This window comes from Zophobas morio, unplaced genomic scaffold (assembly GCF_036711695.1).
Source record: "Zophobas morio isolate AGI-343-1 ecotype UQ-CSIRO unplaced genomic scaffold, CSIRO_AGI_Zmor_V1 ptg000002l, whole genome shotgun sequence".
NCBI classification, from domain to species: Eukaryota; Metazoa; Arthropoda; class Insecta; order Coleoptera; family Tenebrionidae; genus Zophobas; species Zophobas morio.
Window position 1 is genome coordinate 7656299 of NW_026972107.1, and position 23490 is coordinate 7679788.

The 23490-nt window shown below is 31.2% G+C and overlaps 1 protein-coding gene across 5 annotated transcripts in view; it reads right to left on the reverse strand.

Moving 5' to 3' along the window:
• The window catches only part of LOC135126524 (neural cell adhesion molecule 2-like), a 126560-nt gene that overhangs the window by 57524 nt on the left and 45546 nt on the right, over window positions 1–23490 (reverse strand). For all 5 annotated transcript variants that reach the window (XM_064052575.1, XM_064052566.1, XM_064052581.1 and 2 more), the window contains one exon: window positions 13156–13425. In XM_064052575.1, the coding sequence (XP_063908645.1) occupies window positions 13156–13425 (270 nt within the window). The remainder of the gene's footprint in view (window positions 1–13155; window positions 13426–23490) is intronic.

Sequence of the window (23490 nt, forward strand, 5' to 3'; positions counted from 1 at the left end):
CTCGAGCATCTTAAGAATGTTTTGTAATATGTCGACATTTTTATGAGCTTTATTAAAATCTTCGGGAATATGAATCGCGGCTAAAATTATTTGAATTCCAAACGTACAAATTGCGCTCCGCAATAACAAAAGTAGAACGATTCGGAGACGTCTCCGATGAGCAGGTCTCAGGTATTTGGAGCAGGTAAATTGATGCTATTGGGATTTAATCGAAGCTAAGACAGGAGAGGATCGAGCTCCTGCTAGTCGAGGAAAATCAAAATTTGGCTGCTTTTGTTGTCACGGGCTTTCATAGTTTTGGCTAGAAATCTAGAAACCTTGACACTACAAAATAATGAACAGGACAGGAATTCTATAAATAGTCGGGTTTTTGTGGCTTAAAATGGGCGATTAACTCACGGTCATGCAAAGGTCAAAACCCTCTGACAGTTTTTTATAGGAAAGTATTAAAATAAACCCGGGAACGTCCGCTTTGAATGAAAAAAGAATAATTAACATTTGCAGGTCCATTACTTCGGAACTTTAGCTGTGGGTTGAAGTTCCGCCACAAAAACTCTCGCCATCTTTATCTTGCGTTCTTGTACCAAAAAGATTTTAAATTCTTCAAAGTTTACTTAGTTGCTGTAGGTTGTTTTCCGGCACGGAGTTTAAAATGTCTGAAATTAGCCAAAAAGGAAAAATTAAATTTGAAAAAAATTACATGTTCGAAACTAATTTGATATCCTGTCGAAGTTAAGACGTAATTTACTGTGTGTAAGACTCTGAAGTTGAAATTGGCTAAAGACGAGACAAGTTCATGTTTGATTGAACTTGTGTTAAATTCAGAAACAAGTTCTGTTTTACGCAAGAAAAGATTGGTATCCGATATCTTTTTCTTTTATTATTCTTATAGTGTTAGTTCGGATATATTGAACACAATAAATTTCACGGCGAATGTAGTGCTAATCAGATAAACAATAAAAGCGAGAAGGAGCAAATAAAACCAGCGGTAAAGTAATAATCCGTGTTTATACGTCACATATTTTTCAAATATTAAAATCGAACTGTGCAAAAATAAAAATGAGCCGGGAAACGGCTGAAATATTTTATAAGATGAAAATTTTAAGCTAATCATAAAAATGTAGACAGTGATTTACTCGTATTATGCAACTTGGCATTTATATTCGTCTGACAGTTTTTTAAATGTTAATAATTTAAAGTAATAAATACTGTAGTGTTCCACCCTATACACCTACTGTAATCAATAAGAAAAGAAACTTTCTTCATTTTTTTCCTGTCTCGCCTAGATTGTATCCTGCCTCACACTACTACCATGCCATCTATTTGTTACAGTTTTTTCTAGTATAAGTATTTTCACTTTATAAAAGACGATATTAAAAATGTGTTACTTTCAATTACTTTGAATTTTTCTGTCTAACACGTACATTTGTGAACACATTCCGCCATATTGTTTTTACACTTTGACAAGGAATTTCCACGCTGCGTCGCAGGTAAATTTATTTAATTTAGACACATGAGTATTTCGAACAATTTCCCGATCATAAGCAAGAGAAATTTTGTAACGAATGGAGCATTTCATCTTTTCTTTATGCTACACCACTTCTAGAATATGATAAAGTAGATCCCCCCTTTCAGTTTGTCGTCTGTTGGCAATTTTGTAGATAAGTAATTTACGAAATTCACGTTATTGTGAAGTATTGGAAGTATTTTAAAAATGTCGTGTAGATAGTAAATCTATAACGAGACAATGTGTTTATTACAGTTTTATTACATCAGCATGACAGTGTTATATAACACTGTCACGGTGACATTATAGTGCTGTTATACAAGAAAATTATAATAACAATATTTGTTGCTGGTATATAAGAATACTATATATACAATCTCGAACTTTTTGTGGATTTCTTGGAAACTTTTTCAAAAGCTCAACTTTTCAATAATCCCCCCGGAAATTTCGAGCTTTTTTGAATGACTTTCAAAAATTAACTAAAAAGATTTTTTTATTTCGATTTCTGGAAGATAATGGGAATCAGGAAGTTAAAATGTGTATCCCACAATTTTTTGTGAATTTTTAAGCAACTTTTCATAACGGTCCAGTTTTTCCAAAATTTCGACTTTTTTCAACCACGTTCGAAAACCTATAGAGATTTTTTTTGTGTATTACGATCTGCAAATAATATTTTCAGGCTCATTTCTACGAGAACTCCCACAACCTTTCCAGAAGCGACTAATGAAATACGGCAATTTTTAGGAATACAGAGAAAATAGATTTCAGATTGAATATTTATAAAACATTGCTTCCGGACTATGAAGTCGCTATATTTTTCGAATCAGACTGTCAAGGTCTATAGCCCAGATTTTTTTTGAATTTTTGGAGAAAATTACCTAAAGATCTTTTCTTGTAGATTTAAACATTCAGAAGTTACTTTCGGCACGATTTTTTTCGAAAACTGCTAACAGATTCGCCCAATGAAATAGGAGATTTTAGACTATTTATAAAAAATGAATTTTGAACTGAATATTTCTAAAATCGTAATAAGCACGTCGAGATCTATTTCTTAGATTTTTTTGTGAATTTTTAGGAAATTTTTCAAAAAACTGAATCATTATGAAAATTTCTCCAAATATTTTCGGCCTCATTTCCTCGAAACTCCCCCTATTTTTCCAGAATCGCCCAACGAAATATTCCAATTTTTACGATAAAAAAAATTGTCAGCAAGTCGAAATCTATAGCACACAATTTTTTGGGAATTTTTAATCAACTTTTCAAAAAGCTTACTTTTTAAGGAGTCCTCCATTGAGAAAATTTAGACCTATTTTCGACCAGTTTTCAAGATTTCCCAACATGTTCTTCTAGATTTCAACCTTCAAGAGTGACTTTCGGGCCCATTTTTTCAAAAACATTGGCGATTTTTAGTATAGATATATTAAAAAAAATTGAATTTTGAACTGAATATTTCTAAAATCTTGACCGGGAACCATCAAGCTGCTATATTTTTTTAATTAACACATCGAGATTTATATCTTGGATTTTTTTGAGGATTTTTAGACAACTTTTCAAAAAGATGAATTCAAAGGTATACCATTTTGAAATTTTCGACCTTTTTTGACCATGAAAATTACCCAAAGATATTTTTTGTATATTTGGATCTCCAAATATCCATTATTTTTCCAAAAGCGCCCAACGAAATGTAGCAAATTTTATGATTAAAAAAAATTGATTTCAAATCGAATCTTTCTAAAATCTTACCCCGGGACTCATAAACACGCTATATTTTTCGAATCAGCAAATCGAGATATATAGCCCAGATTTTTTTTGGGAAATTTTTAAGCAACTTTTCAAACAGCTCAATTTTTCAATAGGAAAATTTCCACTTATTTTCGAGCAGTTTTGAAAACTTTCCAAAGACAATTCCTTATAGATTTTAACCTTTAGAAGTCACTTTTAGCGTCACTTTTTCTGAAAATTCGACTATTTTTTTAGGATTACCCGTGATTTTTAGGCTATTAAAAAAAAATAATTTCGAACTGAAAATTTCCAAAATTTTGCTCGGGAACCACCATCCGGCTATATATTTTTAATCAGCACGTCGAGATCTATCTTCATGGTTTGTTGTGGATTTTTAGACAACTTTTCAAAATATACAATTTTTCAATAATCTCTTAAAAAAATTTCGACCTTTTTTTTCAAAGACTTTTGAAAATAACCTAAAGACATTTTCCTGTAGATTTTAACTTGCAGAAGTTACTTTTGGTATAGTTTTTTCGATAACTCCTTCCATTTTTCTGGAATCGCCCATTGAAATATGGCAATTTTTAGGATTTAAAAAGAAAAATTGCATTCCAAACCACATATTTCTAAAATTTTGATCCGGAACCATAAACACGCTATATTTTGGAATCGCTATATTCCAGAATTTTTTAGGAATTTTTAGGCAACTTATTCAAAAACAAAATTTTTAATTTTCCCCTTAGAAAATTTCGGCAATTTTTTACCACCTAGTTACCTAAACAAATTTTTTGTATATTTCGATCTCCAAATGTGACTTTCAGTCACATGTCCATGAAAATTATTTTTCCAAAATCGCCCAACGAAATATAGCAAATTAAAAAAAAAGATTTCAAATCAAATCTTCTAAAATCTTACACCGAGACTCCCATTTTTCGAATCAGCACTTCGAGACATATAGCCTAGATTTTTTTTGAGGAATTTTTTAACAACTTTTCAAAAAGCTCAATTTTTCAGTAGTCCGCCCTCAGGAAAATTTCGTCCATTACTCGAAACCACCGGAATATTGATACATCGAGAAAGTGAGTGAAAATCGAAAGATCGAGCAGCTGCAACATCAAAAAATTAAAATATCGAAAAATTGTAAAATCCAGAAACTGATAAATTCCCAAAATTGAAATGACGAAAAATTGAAAAATTGAAAACTTGAAAAAACAAGAAATCTATAAATCTAAAAGTCGAAATATTTTTTAAATCGAAAAACCGAAATGTAAAGCAATCGAATTAAAAAATCGCAAAATCGAAAATTTGAAAAATCTGAAAATGTAAAATTCAAAACATCGAAAAATCGACAAACTGGAACATCGAGAAACGAAACATCAAAAACTCGAGAAATTGAGAAGTCGAGAAGTGGAAAAATCCAAAAACTAAGAACTCGAAAAATCGAGATATTGAAGAATTAAAAAATCGAAAAATCACAAAATAGTAAAAATCAAAAACCAAGAAGTCGAAAAATCGAAAAACTGAAACATCAAAAAAATGCAAAATCTAAAATTTAATAATTGAAAAAACTGAAAAATTTAAATTATTGAAGAACTGAAAAATCGAGAAATCGAAACATAAAACCGAAAAACTGAAAAATTGAAAACTCCAAAAAGTAAAAAATCGAGAATCGAAATTTGTATTGAAAATCCCAAAACTGAAAAATCAAAGAAAAATTGAAGGTTCGAAATATTGAAAAATCCCAAAACTGAAACATCAGTAAAATAAGAAATCGAAAAATTAAAAAACGGAGAAATCAAAAAGATGAAAAATCTAAAAAATTACGAATGAAGAACTGAATCGAGAAATCGAGAAGTCGAGAAACCGAAAACAGAAAAATTGAGAATCGAAATAAAAAAATCGACTATTCGAAACATCAAAAACTTAGAACATCGAAAAATTCAAAAATGAAGTAAAGGATTTCTAGACTATTCTACAAAAATTGAACTTCGAACTGAATATTTCTAAAATTTTGCCCGGGAACCTTTTTTCGACTATGTTCCAAAGTTACCTAAAGAGATTTTTTGTATATTTGGATCCCCTTGCTACTTTCGGTCACATTTCCTTGAAAACTATTTTTCCAAAGTCGCCCAACGAAATATAGCAACTTATATTATTAAAAAAAAGTTTTCAAATCGAATCTTTGTAAAATCTTACTCCGGGACTCACACATTTTTCAAATCAGCACGTCGAGATATATATAAGTAATTATATAGTAGGGCTTCTGGACCAAGTCAAATGAGTTCAAACTGGTCCAGTAGCCCCATTACTTTTTATCCATCGATCATTGACCTCTGAGGTCGGTCATCGTCTTGGACCGATCCCGACACTGCCGAGCACGACAATACCCGAACCCGACCGAGGTCAGACGATGACCGACCTCAGAGGTCAATGATCGATCGATAAAAAGTAATGGGGCTACTGGACCAGTTTGACCTCATTTGATCTGATCTAGAAGCCTCACTATATAACTACTTATACAGCCAAGATTTTTTTATGGAATTTATAACCAATATTTCAAAAAGCTCAATTTTTCAATACTCCGTCCTCAAGAAAATTTCGACCATTTTTCGACCAGTTTTAAAAATTGCCTGAAGATATTTTCTTATAGATTTAGCCCTTCAGAGATCACCTTGGCCCTCATTTTCTTTGAAAACCAGTACTATTTCTCCAGAATCGTCCAATAAAATAGGCGATTTTTATTTTGTTTTGAAAAAATTGATTCAGAACTAAATATTAATGAAATCTTACTTGGGAACCATTAAGGCGCTATATTTTTTGAATCAGCACGTCCAGATTTCTAACTCAGATTTTTTTGTGGATTTCTAACTAACTTTTCAAAGAGCTCAATTTTTCAATATTCCCGTAAGAAAATTTTGACCTTTTTTGGTGGAATAGTCGAAAATTTCACAAAAAATTTTGGCATGTGGGTCCCCATGAGCTGAATTGAAAGACAAAGCGCGTTGATGGTGTCCGGCCAATATTTTCGAAATTCTTGATTTCATAATCATTTAAACTTTACCAAAATTATTTTGGAAAAAAGTACTTCTGGAGGTCTAAATCATTCTACTTACTAAAAGTATCTTTAGGTCAATTTCCAAGGAGCTTGAAGAAAGGTCGAAATTTTCATGAGGAGTAAGTATTGAATTTCAGAATCGTCCAATGAAGCATGATTTAAAAAAAAAACAAAATTTTTAAATCAAATAATTCTAAAATCTTGCCTCGACAATAACCATGCTATATTTTTCAAATCACCACGTCGATATCCATTTCTCAGAAAATTTTTGAATACCTATGAAGATTTAAATCCTTTTTTGACCACGTTCGAAAATTGTTGAAAGACATTTTCTTGTAGATTTTGACTTTGAAAAGTTATTTTTCCAGAATCGCCCAACGAAAAATGGCAATTTTTAGGATATTTCCTGAAACACTTTTAACTATACCACTCGTAATTAGTTAGTCTTACACTATACTTGTCTATACTGAAATTGCCCCTAATATAAAGTTGAAGACGTCATCGCAAATTTTCTTACGCAACTTTGTCATATCAGTTGTTATCTCAACAAAAAATAAATCGCAGAACCTTCGATTTCTGACCATCCCCTACATAAGTAGCGCGCAAGACCGCCACTACTCACGCAACCCCGGTCTTTTTCAACCCGAAATCTCGCCACCTGTCCCTTCCATTTTTGAAGTACAAACCGTTGTCCCGAACCCTCAACTCCGAAATTTTTGCCAACTCCCGACTCCTGCTAATAAATTCAATCCCTCGTGCCAGTTGTGTTTAAGTTGTCGGAGTGTCCGCCCCCGGAACGATAAGCCTGCGATTGTGTTGCAGTGTTTGGGGGGCGGCGCGGAGCCGGCGGCGGCCATCTAGTTTTGCAACTAGTGTAATGAGTTGTTTATTTCGGTTTCCGCTCTTCAAAGGCGCACCGCAGCTTATGAGAAATTAGTCAGACGAGTGAACTATGAGAAACTTCGGGCCCACATTTAATGTCGAACATACACACCGAGCACTATCGCACATACCGCATTCCCCGCGAATTTTACAGACGCTCGTGCTATGCCGATAGCGTCAGTTTGTTTTGTTCGAATACCTGGCGTCTGTTTACCGGAGACGGCGCGTCGATTCCCCGGAAACACCTTTCTGCCTTTGCGGGAACGCAATTTGCACGTTCTGCGGCGGAATTATGCCGTATTTGATAACGTCAAACGCGCGGAAACGCGCTGCAAGAGTTTGACGCGGGAGTATGAAAATAGTTACACAGCGCAGCGAGCTGTGTACTTCTTACGAGGGAGCTTATGTGTATCTTTGCCGGCTGTTGGGGGCTTTTTGCGACAATCGCGTCAAGATTCTGGGATGATTTACGACGCGTTGTATTAGTGAATTTGTATTTTCGACTGAAATAGGTAAAAGCTAATGATTTCTCAAGCGGACGTTCTCTACAGAGCGATGATTCTAACACGCATCTTTCTGGACGTCTTGGTACCTCTAGAAATATTAAAAATAAATCCCGCAAAGCCAGTGGCACAGATAATACTCGAAAACACCGGAATATCGATAAATCGAGAAATTGAGCGAAAATCGAGCAACCGCGACTTCAAAATATCAAAATATCGAAAACCTGAAAAATCCATAACCTGATAAATTTCCAAAATTGAAATGGTGAAAACTTGAGAAATCGAAAACCTGAAAAATCAAGATATATAAAAACGAAAAGTCGAAACATTTTTTAAATTGAAAAACTGAGATGTCAAGCAATCGAATCGAAAAATCGTAAAATCGAAAAATTGAAATATCGAAAAACCCACAAGTCGAAAAACTGAAAAATCGAGAAATAAAAAAACTCAAAATTTAAATTGTCGAAAAACTGAAAAATCGGTAAACTGAGAAATTCTGAAACTGAAATGAGGACAAAATGGAAAATCGAAAAACTGAAACATCGAGAAACGTAACATCAACAACTCAAAAAAATTGAGAAGTCGAGAAATGGAAAAAATCCAAAAAGCTGAGAAATCGAAACAGCTCAAAAACGGAAAATGAAAAATCACAAAATTGTAAAAATCAAAAAACAAAAATCCGAAAAATCGAAATATCGAATAGAAATCAAAACATCAAAAAACTGAAAAATCTAAAATTTAAAAATTCCAAGAACAGAAAAATTGATATTATTGAAGGACTGAAAAGTCGAGAAATCGAAACATCTATAATTTTAAAAATTGAAAAACTAAAATATCGAAGAATATGAAGAATAAAAAATCGAAAAATCGAGAAATTGAAACATCATAAAACCTAAAAACCGAAAAATTGAAAACTGCAAAAAGTAAAAAGCCAAAAAATCGAAGAATCGAAAACTGGCAACATTTTTTACATTGAAAAACTAAGCAATCGAATAAAAAAATCATAAAAGCGAAAAACTAATAAATCGAAAAATCCAAATGTCGAAAAACCGAAAAACCCAAAAGTCGAAAAACTGAAAAATCGAGAAATAAAAAAACTCAAAATTTAAATAGTCGAAAAACTGAAAAATCGGTAAACTGAGAAATTCTGAAACTGAAATGAGGACAAAATGGAAAATCGAAAAACGAAACATCGAGAAACGTAACATCAACAACTCAAATAAATTGAGAAGTCGAGAAATGGAAAAAACCCAAAAATCTGAGAAATCGAAACAGCTCAAAAACGGAAAATGAAAAATCACAAAATTGTAAAATTCAAAAACCAAGAATCCGAAAAATCGAAATATCGAGTAGAAATCAAAACATCACGAAACTGAAAAATCTAAAATTTAAAAATTCCAAGAACAGAAAAATTGATATTATTGAAGGATTGAAAAATCGAGAAATCGAAAAATCTATAATTTTAAAAATTGAAAAACTAAAATATCGAAGAATATGAAGAATAAAAAATCGAAAAATCGAGAAATTGAAACATCATAAAACCTAAAAACCGAAAAATTGAAAACTGCAAAAAGTAAAAAGCCAAAAAATCGAAGAATCGAAAACTGGCAACATTTTTTACATTGAAAAACTGAGATGCCAAGCAATCGAATAAAAAAATCATAAAAGCGAAAAACTAATAAATCGAAAAACCCAAATGTCGAAAAACTGAAAAACCGAGAAATCAAAAAACGCAAAATTGAAATAGTCGAAACCCTGAAAAATCGGAAAATTGAAAAATTCTAAAACTGAAATAACGACAAACTGGAAAATCGAAAAACTGAAAAACTGAAATATCGAGAAACAAAACACCAGAAACTCGAGAAATTGAGAAGTCGTGAAATTGGAAATTCTAAAAACAGAGGTCGAAATAGCTGAAAATCAGAAAATCGAAAAGTCGAGAAATAGAAAAATCGAAAAATCACAAAAATGTAAAAATCAAAAACCGAGAAGTCGAAAGATCCAGAAATCGAAACATCGAAAAACTGAAAAATTGAAATTATTGAAGATATGAAAAATCGAGAAATCGGAACATCATAAAACCGAAAATCTGTGAAATTGAAAACTCTAAAAAGTAAAAAACCGAGAAATCGAAGAATTGAAAAATCGAAAAGTGCAAATCCCAAAACTGAAAAATGGAAGAAAAATTGAAATATCCCATAACTGAAAGTTGAGAAATCGAAAAATTGAAAAATCGACAAATCGAAAAGTCGGAAAATCGAAAATTAAAAAATTGTAGACCTGAAAAACAAAAAACCTGAAAAATAGAAAAATTGAAGAATCGAAATTAGAAAAGTCGAAAGATCCAGCAATCGAAACATCAAAAAATTAAAACATCGATAAAATTGAAAAATCCAAAAATTGATAAATTCCCTAACTTGAAATATTCAAAAGCTGAAAATTTGAAAAATCGAAGAACCGAGATGTCAAAAATCGAAAAAAAAAATTTTAAAATCTAAAAATTGAAAATTGGGGAAATGTAAAATTTGAAATATCGAAAAATTAAAGAATAAAAACACTGAATAATTGCAAAATCTAAAATTTAAAAATCTAAAAATTAACATGTCGAAAAGCTCAAACGTCGAAAATGAAAAACCGAGAAATCAAAAAAATAGAAAATTTAAATAATCTAAAAAATGAAAAATGGAAAAATTGAAGAATCTAAAAATCGAAACATCGAAAAATTTAAAACTTAAACATCGAGAAACGAACCATCAAAATATCGAGAAATCCAAAAACTGAGAAATCGAAGTAGCTTAAAATCGGAAAATAGAAAAGTTAAAAAATCGAAAAATCGAGAAATGGAAAAAGTTAGAAAACTTAAAGAAAAAACGAAAAATCACATTATTGTAAAAATCAAAAATTTGAAAACCGAGAAATCAAAAGATGCAGAGAAATGGAACACAAAAACTGAAAAATCTTAACTTAAAAAAATAAAAAATTTGAAAAATCTAAAAAGTTAAATAATTGAAGAACTGAAAAACAGAGAAATCGAAAAATCTATAATTTTAAAAATTGAAAAATTAAAATATCGAAGAATATTAAAAAATAAAATAATATAAAAATCGAGACATGGAAACATAAAAAAAAACAAAAAAACCAAAGATTGAGAAATCTAAAAATTAAAAAAATTGAGAAATCGAAAAGTGGAATAATTGAAGAATCCAAATCTGTTGAGAAAACTCGAAAAATTTAAAAATCATAAAACTGAAACATTGGTAAATTCAAAAATCGAAAAATTGAAAAATTTAGAAATCGATAAGACGAAGTGGCAAAGTTGAAGTTTAAAAAGTCGAAAAACTGAAAAATCAAAAACCTAAAAGAGGAAATTGAAAAATCGAAAAACGGAATTTTTTTTAATTGAAAAGTTAAAGACTGAGCATTCGAAACATCAAAAAATTAAAACATGGGATAATTGGAATGTCCAGAAATTCATTAAAATTACCTAAATTTAAAAATTTAGAACTAGAAAACTTGAAAAATCGAGAAATCTAAAAAACGAAAAGTCGAAAATTCGAATCAAACAATTGTAAAAGCGAAAAACTGAAAAATCAAAAAATGTAAAATTTTAAAAATTGAAAACTTGGAGTCAATAAACAGAAAAAAGTTTTTGTTAAATCGAGAGATCGAGAAATCGAAAAATCTAAAATTAAAAAAATTGAAAAATTTAAATATCCAAAAATTGAAAAATCAGACAATTGAAATAGTGAGAAATCGAAACATCAAAAATCGAAAAATTTAAATATCAAAAAAGTGAAAAATCAAAATTCGAATGGTCGAAATACTGAAAAACAGGAAATCGAAAAATACAGAATTTAACAATTGGAAACATTGAAAAATCGGAAAACCAAAAAATCGAAAAACTAAAAAATCGAGGAATTGAAACATTAAAAAATTCGGAAAATTGCAAAATAGATATATTGAAGAATTGAGAAATTGAGAAATCGAAAAATTGAAAAATTAAAATATCGAAAAATTGAAAATACAAAAAAATTAAAAATCGAGACAGCGAAACAACAAAAACCGAAAAACCGAAAAGTCGAAAAATAAAATTTGAAAAAGTAAAAAATCGACTCATTGAAAAATAGAAAACTCGAAGAATCGAAATATTTATTGAACAATTCTAAAACTGAAATATCGAAAAATTGCAAAATCTAAGAAAAATTGAAGAATCGAAAAATTGAAAAATCCCAAAACTTAAAATATCGGTAAAATTAATTTATTATTAATTAAAAACTAAGAAATCGAAAAATTAAAAAAAGGGGAAATCAAAAAGACGAAAAATCAAAGTCGAAAAATCGAAATTTAAAAAATAAAAAAATTGGAAAATCAAAAAACTGAAAAATCGATATATTGAAAAATCTAAAAATTTAAGAATGAAGAAATTAAATTGAGAAGTCGAGAAACCGAAAATTGCCAAAACCAAAAAATCGATTAATCCAGAAATTGACAAATCGAAAAATCGAAAATTTAAAAAAGTTATAATTTGAAAAATCCAAAAATTTAAAAATCGAAAAATTATAAAATCGAAAAGTGTAAAAATCGTTAAATTGAGACATCGGAAAATTGAGAAACCGAATACTGAAAAATGGAGAAACCGAAAATTGGTAGAATCCTGAAACTAAAATCGAAAAGTTGGAAATACCTAAAGCTGAAATATGAAAAAATTGAAAAATCGGAAAATTATTGAAGAATTGAAAACTTGAAAAATCGAGAAACCGAAACACCAAAAAATCTAAAAATTGGAAAATTGAAAAATCGAAGAAAAATTGAAGAATCGAAAAATCCCAAAACTGAAACATCGAGGAAGTGAGAAATAAAAAAATTGTAAATTGGGGAAATCGAAAAATTGTAAAATGGGGAAATCGTAAGTCGAAAAATCTAAAAATTAAAAAATAAATCAAAAACCTGAAAAATAGAAAATTGAAATATCGAAAAACTGAATAATTGAAAAACTGACCAATCGAAAAATCGAGAAATCGGAAAGTCGAGAAATGGAAATATCGAACATCAAGAACGTGAAAAATCCAAAAATTGAAAAATCCAAAAGTCGAAAATAATAAACTTAAAAATTGGTGGAAGTTTATTTCCTCAAAATTTCCCTCAGGCCTGAAGTACAGATCCAACAAATCTTGCTTCTTTGAAAAATTATAAAATTAGGTTTTGCGATGTTTGATTTGTTGTAACCTCTATAAACTAAATACCAGCGGCATGAATAACATCCCAGCAGCCCCTGCACCGAGCAGATCACGAACGGGAAAAATGTCCTTTCAACACCCTCATTAACTTCAAGAGTTTATGACTATACATCGGAAGAATGTCACGTAGAAATTTGTTTGATTTAAACGAGTCTATCGCCGAAGTTATTAAATGATAAACACTGCAACTCAAACCAAACTACAAACCACGAAAAACCCAAAACACAAAATAAATTGCTCCCTTACGTGTCACGAACAGCTCGAACACCCTTTTTTCCTTCGGCGTGGAGCAGGTGTAATTGCCGGTATCTTCGAGCTGGTGCGGCGACTTGAAGATAATCGAATAACCGTAAGAACCCTGACGGGCTTCCGGACGTGTTTTCGGGCCTAAAACAGCCCCTTTCGAGTTGCGCCAAGTCACAGGGAGTCCCTCGTTGTTGTGGCACGCCACCATAAAAGTGTCATCGGTCACCACCTTAGTCGTCATGTTCTGGGAGATAGTCAGCCCGCTGACATCTGCAACAAAGGTAGAAATTTAATTTAGTTCAGGTGAATTTGTATCGGAAATTGATTAGGGCGTTGTGGGACCGGCACGAAGGATTCAGGATGGAGTTCTTAAGTTGTCAGTGGACGGTGAATAATGGGTTCATTAAAAACAAATCGAAATTATTTATGGCAAGATTTTTGCCGGGGAGATGAGTTCGGGACCGCGCAGCTGGTTTTAATGAAAAGAGATTAAAGTGCAGTGCGTCAAAAAATGTAGAGGGTGCATGTACAAGTATGTAACAGGTCTCCCAAAAGAGAAAATTCGACAATTTGTGGTTATTTTTCCTGGGTTGTAGACCCGACTATAAAATTTGTGCACAATCTCACCAATGAAATAACCGTTTCAGATGCGTGAAGGAAGTTTTTTAGGGCGAAGTGTTACAGCCCGTTAAAAGAAGTCCCCAACTACGAAGAAACTGTTATATTGCCCTATAACCCCTTCTAATATAGATAACCCTCAAATGAACATTTCCCTGCGTCAGTTCGATTGGCTCCGGTTAGTGGTAATTGACGATAAGCCACATCTATCACCGGAATCCCCGCTCCGGCGCTACTCCGGTAATAGTGTCGTCGAACATACACGGCCCACATCCTAATTATGGTCGTACAGGTCCTGCAATTAATTTATAATTTATCGTGGGTCGCAACCGAATTTAATAATGGCGGATGCAAACGAGCGATTCCTTCATCCATTAAATAAAGTGATGGAAAAGGTGGACGTGGGGTGTTTTTTAAATTGACGCACTTTGAGGACGTCATGTTTTATGCAGGGCGGATCGCCAGGACAAATCCGGAATCTCCGGACGAATCACGTTTTCAGGAATTAACGATGATCGAGTTAAGTTCGAAAACAACCAGATTAGGAATTTAATGCCTCGTTTTCATAAGCGTTTTTGATGGGGCGAAGTTTTCGGCTGACTTGGGGGCCTCGGATGGAAACAATTTCGACGAAATTTACATGAAACGGAAAAATTAAAACGACGGTTTTTATTAATAAATTTTGTGCGGACGTCATTTTACGGAAAAAATACGCAGATTTTAGTACAGAAAATGTAATACCAATAACAAATATATTCAACCGTCAACAAATTAAAAAATTAGGCTTAACCTTCTGGTCGCTTTTTCAGATTCTCCGTTGTAAACATATTTTCTTGCCACTTCGCATTACTGTGTGATATTTTATGCATCCCTGCGAGTTCCCGGAATATAATAAACTCCGGGAGGACCGGACAAGCGTGGAAGATGATAGAGACCGTCCGTCAAGTTCCCTTCGCAATGTTTGCCTTTTTCGCCAATTTGCTGCTTCGAGGGACGTTAAAAATAAGGTAATAAATTAGGTGTCCACACTGTACATATGGGGGATGCGCTGTCGGATTGTCATTAATTTTTTCGTCTTGCCATTAAAAGTTTCGATGTGGCGTGGGCATCCCATTAGATCTAAGGAACGCTTAATCTCCCCTCGGTAATTCTCTCCTAACCCAATTTTTAGTTTAATGGAAAATAAAATCATTGCGTTCATCACGCAACTGCTGATTTCGGCCAATTTAAACCCAGAATAGGCTTAAAGCACGCGCAACATCCGCAAACGCGTTATTAATGTCGCCAAGAAATGCTTTTTACACGCGCTTTATGCAAAGCGACCTCTCATCACCAGTTCAGAATTCAATTAAGAAAATTGAGCGTTCTCTACACGCCGATACGTTTCTGTGTATTTAAAGCTCGAAACAGGCGGTGCTTTGAAGTGTGTTTATCCTGCGTCTTGAGTTTTTTCCTGCGGAGAAGATTCATTCCGCAGAAAGTCTCCTCTCATTAATCAATAAACAGACACCGGAGAGCTTTGACGGATTTTTTACCGAGCCCGAGGGTGAAAGAGGGCTTTTATTTTAAAGCACTGTGTCGGCAATTAGTCGCATAGGCGGTTTAAACTTTGCTGAGTTTCCAGCGATGGTAAATATTTAAAGATGGTTTATTAAAGTATTTTTCCGATTGCAATTAGGGTAAGTAGATCACGTACAAGAGTGCTGAGCTTCATCACAAACGCCTTTTTAGGGTAAACAGAATTTCATGCAATTTTAACGAAGGCGAGCTTTTTTCGGGGAATTTCTATTATTTATTCAAGAAGTGTACGGATTCATTATTTCTGTTGATCCGGATTCCATATATTTATGTAAATATTTATCTGTCCAATCGGATGCTGATGCTCAACCGCTTTAGGATGATGCAAAAGGCAAAATTTATCCGGATATCGGCATACAATACCAACAGTAATTGTTTCCACAAAGTTTTATTGCGGACACATTACGCAAACTACAGTTTTAACAACAGCGGCCAAGCGTCTGGGTCTCAGAAGTCATGAAAACTTCAGACGCTTTCAGCGCTCCTTACAGATATCGTAATTTGAAATCAGCTTGAACATTAAGAAATTTGTCTTTCAACCGCTCTACGAAATTGATGACGTCAGCTTAACACTGACACTTAGTTATTAATTTCGAAAAGCTAATACTGATCTTGAAATTTTAATAGGACGCTAATATTGACTTAGAGGACACAAAAAATTAATTAAACGTTGCTTTTATATGCCCTCCAGGAAGTTAATGGCGCCATTTTCATAAAATTTATTGAGAAATGTAATCTGCAATGCGGGACATTTTTTTTTATTTTCTATGATTTTACAGATTTTACATTTTGCACTCAACATTGCATGATTTTTTTGTCACGTTCATGTAATTTTTATGACTTCGTGTGAGATTGTAATCGGTGTAACGTTGGAACTACATAATTTCATATGTTAAATATGCTGTTAATAAATATATACACACTGTAAAAATTAAAAAGAAAAATTAGCCTTGATTGGCTCTATATACTGCTGGCAATGTTGTTTTTATATTCCAGAATAATATACGGTGATTATAAAATATTATACGTAAACTGACTTTGAAAATTGAATCACTGCAGTTTTAATAACAATTTGCCACTATGAGGTAGCAAACTATCATTCGACGTAAATTATTGGTTGCCTACCTATTAGGCAGCAACTATACAGAAACAGCCTAAGATTGTTAGGTTAGGATCTTTGCATTTTCCAAAAATATTTAGGCAAATGGGAGTAATTCATGTGTCAGAAATACGAATTGTAAAAATCAGAGCTATTTACTGAGAAATAAAAAATTGGTCGAAGTATATTTTTAAAAATTTTCTGCCATTTTCTATGGAGTTAAAACATGAATTTTTCAATTTATCAATTTTTATTTTTTTGTTTTTTTCGATTCTTTAAATTTTCATTTCCAATTTTTCAGCTTGTCAATTTTCCAACTTTTGAATTATTCAATATTTATATTTTGCTATTTTTGGATTTAAAATTTTTCGACTGTTCAGTTTTTCATTTCTTCAAATTTTCGACAATTTTTTTCAATGTTCCGATTTTATAATTTTTTGTTTTTTCAATTTCAAATTTTTCAATATTTTGTTTTTCTTCAAGTGTTCGAGATTTGAAATATTTCAATTTTAATTTTTTTTTGTTCAATTTTTTGACATGTAGCTATCCGAGTTTTCATTTTTCAAATTTTTATTTCTTCAGTTTTTTGATTTGCTATTTTTCGTTTCGGTTTCTCATTGTCCCTATTTTTAAAATTTTTCAGTTTTTCAATGTTATGATTGTATAATTTTTCTTGTCTTCAGTTGACATTTTTCAATATTTGGATTTCTGAATAATTCATTTTGAAATTCTTCGATCTTCAATTTTCTGGTTTTTCGTTTTTTTAATTTTAGATTTTTCAGTTTCCCGATTTTTCAATTTTTCGTTTATTCGATTATAAAAATTTGCAATTTTTACAGTTTTCATTTTAATATGTAATAATCATAATGTATAAAATTTTTAACTTTCTCAGTTGCACGATTTTAGAATTTTGTTCAATTATTGGATTTTTCAATTTTTCGAATTTTAATTTTCCGATTTTTATTTTTTAAATTTTTCAATATTTAATTTCAAGTATCCGATCATTCATTCAATGTTACAGTTTTTCGAATTCACAATTTTGACGATTCCATAATTTTTCGATTTCACAATTTTTGGGTTTTCCAATTTTTGGGATAGATTCGTTTTTCCTTCTTTCCAATTTTTAGGCTCATTGATTTTTTCGAATTTTAAGTGTCGCGACTTTTAGTTTTTCAATGTTTGAATTTTCCACTTTGTCAATTTTTCGATTACCAATATTTCGATTTTCCACTTCTTCGATTCTGTTATTTCTCGTTTTTTCAGTTTCTCGATGTTTCAGTTTTTTCCCATGTTTTAGTTTTTCAATTTTTCAATTTTTCGATTTGTCAACTTTTCGACTAAAAAAATGGAAAAATTGCAAAATTGTAAAATTAAAAAATCAAAAATTAAAAAACGAAAGTATAAAATGAAAATTGAAAATCAAGAACTTAAGAAATTGAAGAAAGTGTAAAATCGAAAAAACGAAATATTGTACAATCGAAATATTGAAAATTAAATAAATCGGAAAACCTGATAATGGAAAAATCCAAAAATTGCATCGGGGAATTGAAAAAACAAAGATTAAAAATTTGAAAAATTGAATAAACGAAAAATTATACTTATCATCGAAAAAATATTGAAAGAATTAAGGAAATGAAAAAATGAAAAACTGTGACATAAAATCGAGAAAATGTAAAATAAATATCAAAAACTTAAAAATCGAGGAAATGATAAATTAAAACACTGAAAAATTAAAAATTGGGAAACTGAAAAATTGAAGAAGTGCAAGATCGAAAAACGAAATACTTATTAAAGCGGTAATGTTGAAAATTAAAGAAACCGGAAAACAGGATAATTGAGAATTCCAGAAATTTTTAATTATTCGTTTTTTCAAGTTTAGATTCTTCAGTTTCTCGATTTTTCAATTTTTGATTCTTTAGCTTTTGATTTTCAATTTTTCGAGTTTTCATTGTAAATATGTATCTAATATTAACTATAATTTTTAAAATTTTCACGTTTTGAAGATCACGATTTTAGAACTTTTCCAGTTTTCATTTATTGGACTTTAAAAGTTCTTCATTTGTTAGATTGTTTATCTTTCATTTATAATTTTTCAATTTCTTGATACTTAATTTTTCAATTTTTCGATCTTTCCATCTTACAGATTTAAGACTTTACCGTTTTGACGTATAATTTTTCAGTTTTACAATTTTTGGATTTTCCAGCTTTTCGATTCGATTCGTTTTTCTTCTTTCCAGTATTTCCAATCATTTTTCATTTCTCAATTATCGGATTTTCCGATTTCTTTACTTCTCAATATTTTGATTTTACAATATTTTGTCTTTTCGATTTTGCACTTTTTCGATTTTAAGTGATTTTTGGTTTTTCACACTTTCGATCTTTTCGTTTCTTCAGTTCTTCGATTTGCAACTTTACCAATTTGTTTTGGTTTTCGATTTTTCAATTTTTCGGACAAAAAAATGGAAAAATTGCAAAATTGTAAAATTTAAAAATCAAAAATGAAAAAACGAAAAAGTATAAAATGGAAACTTTGAAAAACCTAAAAATTGGAAGTGAAACACAAAAAATAATAAAGGAAATGAACAAACCGAATATTTGTTATATAAAATCGAGAAACTGGAAATTAAAAATCGAGCAAATGAAATTTAAAAAACAAAATTGAAGAATTGAGGAGACGAAAGCCTGAAAAATCAAAAAATTAAAAAATGAGAAATAAAAAATCGAAAAATGAAAAATTTTAATATCGAAAACTTGCAAAATTGAAAAATTGAAGAATAGAAAAATTGATAAATTTGCAAGTCGAAAAATTGTAAAACTATCAAAAACTAAAATAGTAAAATAGAAACATGAAAAAAATAATGGCAAAAATCAAAAATAAAAAAATGAAAAAATATAAAATGAAAACTGAAAAATTATAATAATATGCTATTAAAATTGGAAATCAAGAGTTTGAAATATTGAAGAATTGAAAAATTAAAATTTCGGTACATTAAAAATTGAGAAACTTAAAGATCAAACAAGTCAAAAATCGAAAATACGAAATATTGTCGAACCAAAGTATTAAAGAAATCGGAAAATCGGTTATTTGTCAAATTCAAAATTAGCGTATTTGAAAAATCGAGGAAAATTTGAAAAATTGAATAAACGAAAAATTATATATATCATCGAAAAAACATTGAAAAATAAAGGAAGTTAAAAAACGAAAAATTGTGACATAAAATCGAGAAAATGAAAAATAAAAATCAAAAATTAAAAAAAAGAGGAAACGAAAAATTGAAAAACTGCAAAATTAAAAATTAAAAAACTGAAAAATCGAAAAAGTGCAGTATCGAAAAAAAGAATTATTGTAAAACCGAAATATTGAAAATTAAAAGAATCAGAAAATCGGATAATTGAAAAATCGAAGAACGAAAATTTGACAGATTAAATAAACGAAAAATTATATAATCGAAAAAACAGGGAAAAAATAAAGAAAATAGAAAAATGAAAAGTTATGATACAAAATCGAGAACATGAAAATTAAAAATCGGGCAAATAAAATTTAAAAATCAAGACCTTGAAAAATTGACTAAAATAAAAAAATAAAAAATCGAAAAATTGAAAAATGAAAAAGTTTGACATCGAAAAGTAGCAAAATTAAAAAAAATTAAAATTGTGAAATCGAAACAATGAAAAAAAAATGGAAAAATTGCAAAAAAACATTTAAAAATCAAAAATGAAAACTTTGAAAAATCTAAACATTGAAAATCAAGAACTTGAAAAATTGAAAAACTGAAAATTTGAAAATTCGGTAGATTAAAAATTGAGAAACTTGAAAATCAAAAAGGTGCGAAATCGAAAATACGAAATATTACAAAACCGAAGTATTCCAAATTAAAGAGATCGGAAAATCGGACAATTGAGAAATCCATAAATTGCAAAATTGTAAAATTTAAAAATTGAAAATCGGGGAAGTGACAAAGAAAAATTTGAGGAATTGAATAAACGCAAAATTATAAAATCGAAAGAAACATTAAAAAAATAAAGGAAATGAAAAAACGGAAAGGTGTGATATAAAATCGAGCAAATGAAAATGAAAAAATCGAAAAAATGAAAATTAAAAATCAGAAAATTGAAAAATTGTGGTAACGAAAAATTGAAAAACTACAAATCGAAAAATTGAGGAAACGATATCGAAAATAAAAAAAATGAAAAATTGTGATCTCAAAAAATTGGTCGAATATAAATAAATCCATAGCTCTCTAAAATTTTAAGAATACATTTTGCGAACTTTATTTTTTATGATAAACCCTTAAGTAAAGAAGCGTAGTACACGTTTGTTTCAAGTGAGTGTTTCCATTAAAAAAAATTGTGATGACGTCATCAATTTTATTGCAAGGACACATATAATGAAGTGAGTCGTTCTTGATTGGAATCAATACAATTAATTGCCCCATTTATTAATATTTTTTGAATCACCCTGTATAAGTAGTTCTAAAAACTAGTGCATTGATAAATCACAAGTATAGAGTCATAATATTTTGCATATTTCAGATGGGACAGACGAAACGGAAACGGTGGACCTATTTCTTCGTACTCTAGGGGTCATGAAAGATCAAGGAAACACAAGAGTAGGTATCCGGCCGAGGGACATACTTTCTTACCTTACGCTCTAGAGACAACTGATATTTTAGGAATACCGTATAGATATTACAAAATTTTAAATTTTACATGGCAAATGCTATTTACATTTTATAAAATAATGAAATCCTGTACTTGTGGTTTATGAATCAGCCTTTACAATTTGACTCATAAACTATAAAAACTCTGAATCTTGTAAACATTTTACATTTTAAAACTCCTAAATGATTAATCAAAATTTATCTTTATTTTATGTTAATAAAATATTGTAAAGATTTTGTTTCATAAAATTCGCGACTACTATTCGCGTCAAGGCAAAATTTTTCCCTCTTCACCGCTAATTGACGCCATTAATCTTAAAATCAATGCAAAACAATAGTGTAACAAATCACACACCGCATAGTTTGCCTTTAACCAAAAAATAAATCACCGTTAAAAAACGCCACTCTGCGGTGAGCCGAATCGATAGCGGCGACAATTAATGTTTGATGTCAGATAAATTATTGTTTTGGCGGGAATTATCGTTCTTTCCGAGCCGACATGCACACTTTTATGACAAATTGTCCACGACGAATCGCTTTTGTGACTGTTTTGCTGTAAATTATAGCCCCGAATAACAATTTTTTTCTTTCGCAGTGCACGAATTACATCTGCGGTTCGGGCGATGGTAATTCTTCTGACTAATCATGTTTTGATAAATCGTTACACTTTTGTCGAAATGCCGTTTTTCCGGGATTATTTTTTAGCGCGGCTGATTTTCTTCAGGGTTATGGAGAGGACGGGTGAATTATTTCCATCACAAATTATCCTGCCGGATTGGTTTCGTCGCGGATGAACTATCTTCAAGATAAATTATTTTTGTGTCCGAACGGCCCTTAATCACTTCCCGTCGATCCACAAACGCGCTATTAATTTTGCAGAATTTTTTCGCAGGGAGTGGTGATAGTTTTTGTCGGAGTTGCCATGTTTCATGGGCAGGGACGGGAATGAATGTGTACATGGGTCATAAACACGGGAGGTTTATGGTCGGCGGTTCTAAAATGCGCAATTATGAACCGGGTTTTTGCAGACTTACACAAATTTGCGTTCGTGCTTGATTTTTTCATTTTGCAGCAGATTAAAGCCCGTTGAACCCATTTTCAGTAATCAGATCGTAAAGTCGTCGTAAGTGCGACTATGTTCATTTAAATTGTTACAAGAAGTCGAATCTCCACTCAACTTGCCATTAAACTGGACGTTTGCGACTGATAAGAATCCCCCGTATCCCGTATGTTTTCTTTTTTAAAGTTCGATTTCCCATTCGGCGCTCTGTTTATGAACGACTATTAGCGACCTCCGCCCTTCTTGCATACGCATCATTTCCGATCCGCCAGCGCTTTGCGAATGTCGCATCGAATAACCCGTCATAAAATCGCCCTAAAAATGAAAATTTTACGAGGCATGTGTTGCATTTTTTATCAGGTCTCTCGTTAACAATTTCAGTTAAAACCTTTCCGGCGCTTCTAATGTTCGGTTTTCTCCACTTAATCCCAAAAAAGCGACATTTGTATGTACGCGTTCTTATCGTGAATTATTAATCTTATCATGTTTTTCGTTTATTCGTTTTACAGAACACCCGGGAACACCATAACATAAAATAAACATGGAAATAGGGACGTATAAACATCTTTTTCGACGAGAAGCACTCGTTATGTTTTGCTATAAAAGTGAGGCATTGCGTTTTGATACTAATTTTTAAGAAAAACGGGCGCGGGAAGAAGCCCGTGTTAACAGGAATCGTTCTCGTTTTCTGGATACGGAGAGGCTTTCCAGGTGAAGGGTCATTCCGGTTATGTTGAGAAAGTAACCAGTTGCGCCTGGGAAGTGGATAAATAAGGTTCTGGAAACACAGGTTGCTTTGCGGTGTTTAAGGGTTGTTTTTCGAGTGGACAGATGTGTCTAATTTGATGCACTTCGTGTGAATGAACTGTAGTGGACCGGAAGCGATAAAATAAAGCTGTTAAATTAACAACGGACACTAAAGAAAAATGTCTACAACCCCTAAAGGAAGTAAAACTGCATCGAAAAAATCTAATAGCTATTTTTACTTCCCGAAGCTAAAGAAGTAGTGTAATCAAGGCCATTGGACGAGTGGCTATTTTTATGTTTTTTCGACGTTTCAAGACTCCTAGAGTACGGAAAAATAGGTTTCCCATTTCCGTCTGTCTGTCTGGATGATATATATTAATTAAATGTTATAAAATAAGATAATCCTCCACATGTGGTTTATGAATCCGTGCTCAATTTTTACCCCAGACTTCCAAATTTTAGAAAAAAAAACAAAAATATATGGTTTGTCAATGCAGTCATTGATTTTAGAAATACTTATACAGGATAACTCAAAAAAAGTACTAAATAAAGCAATTTATTTTATTGATTGA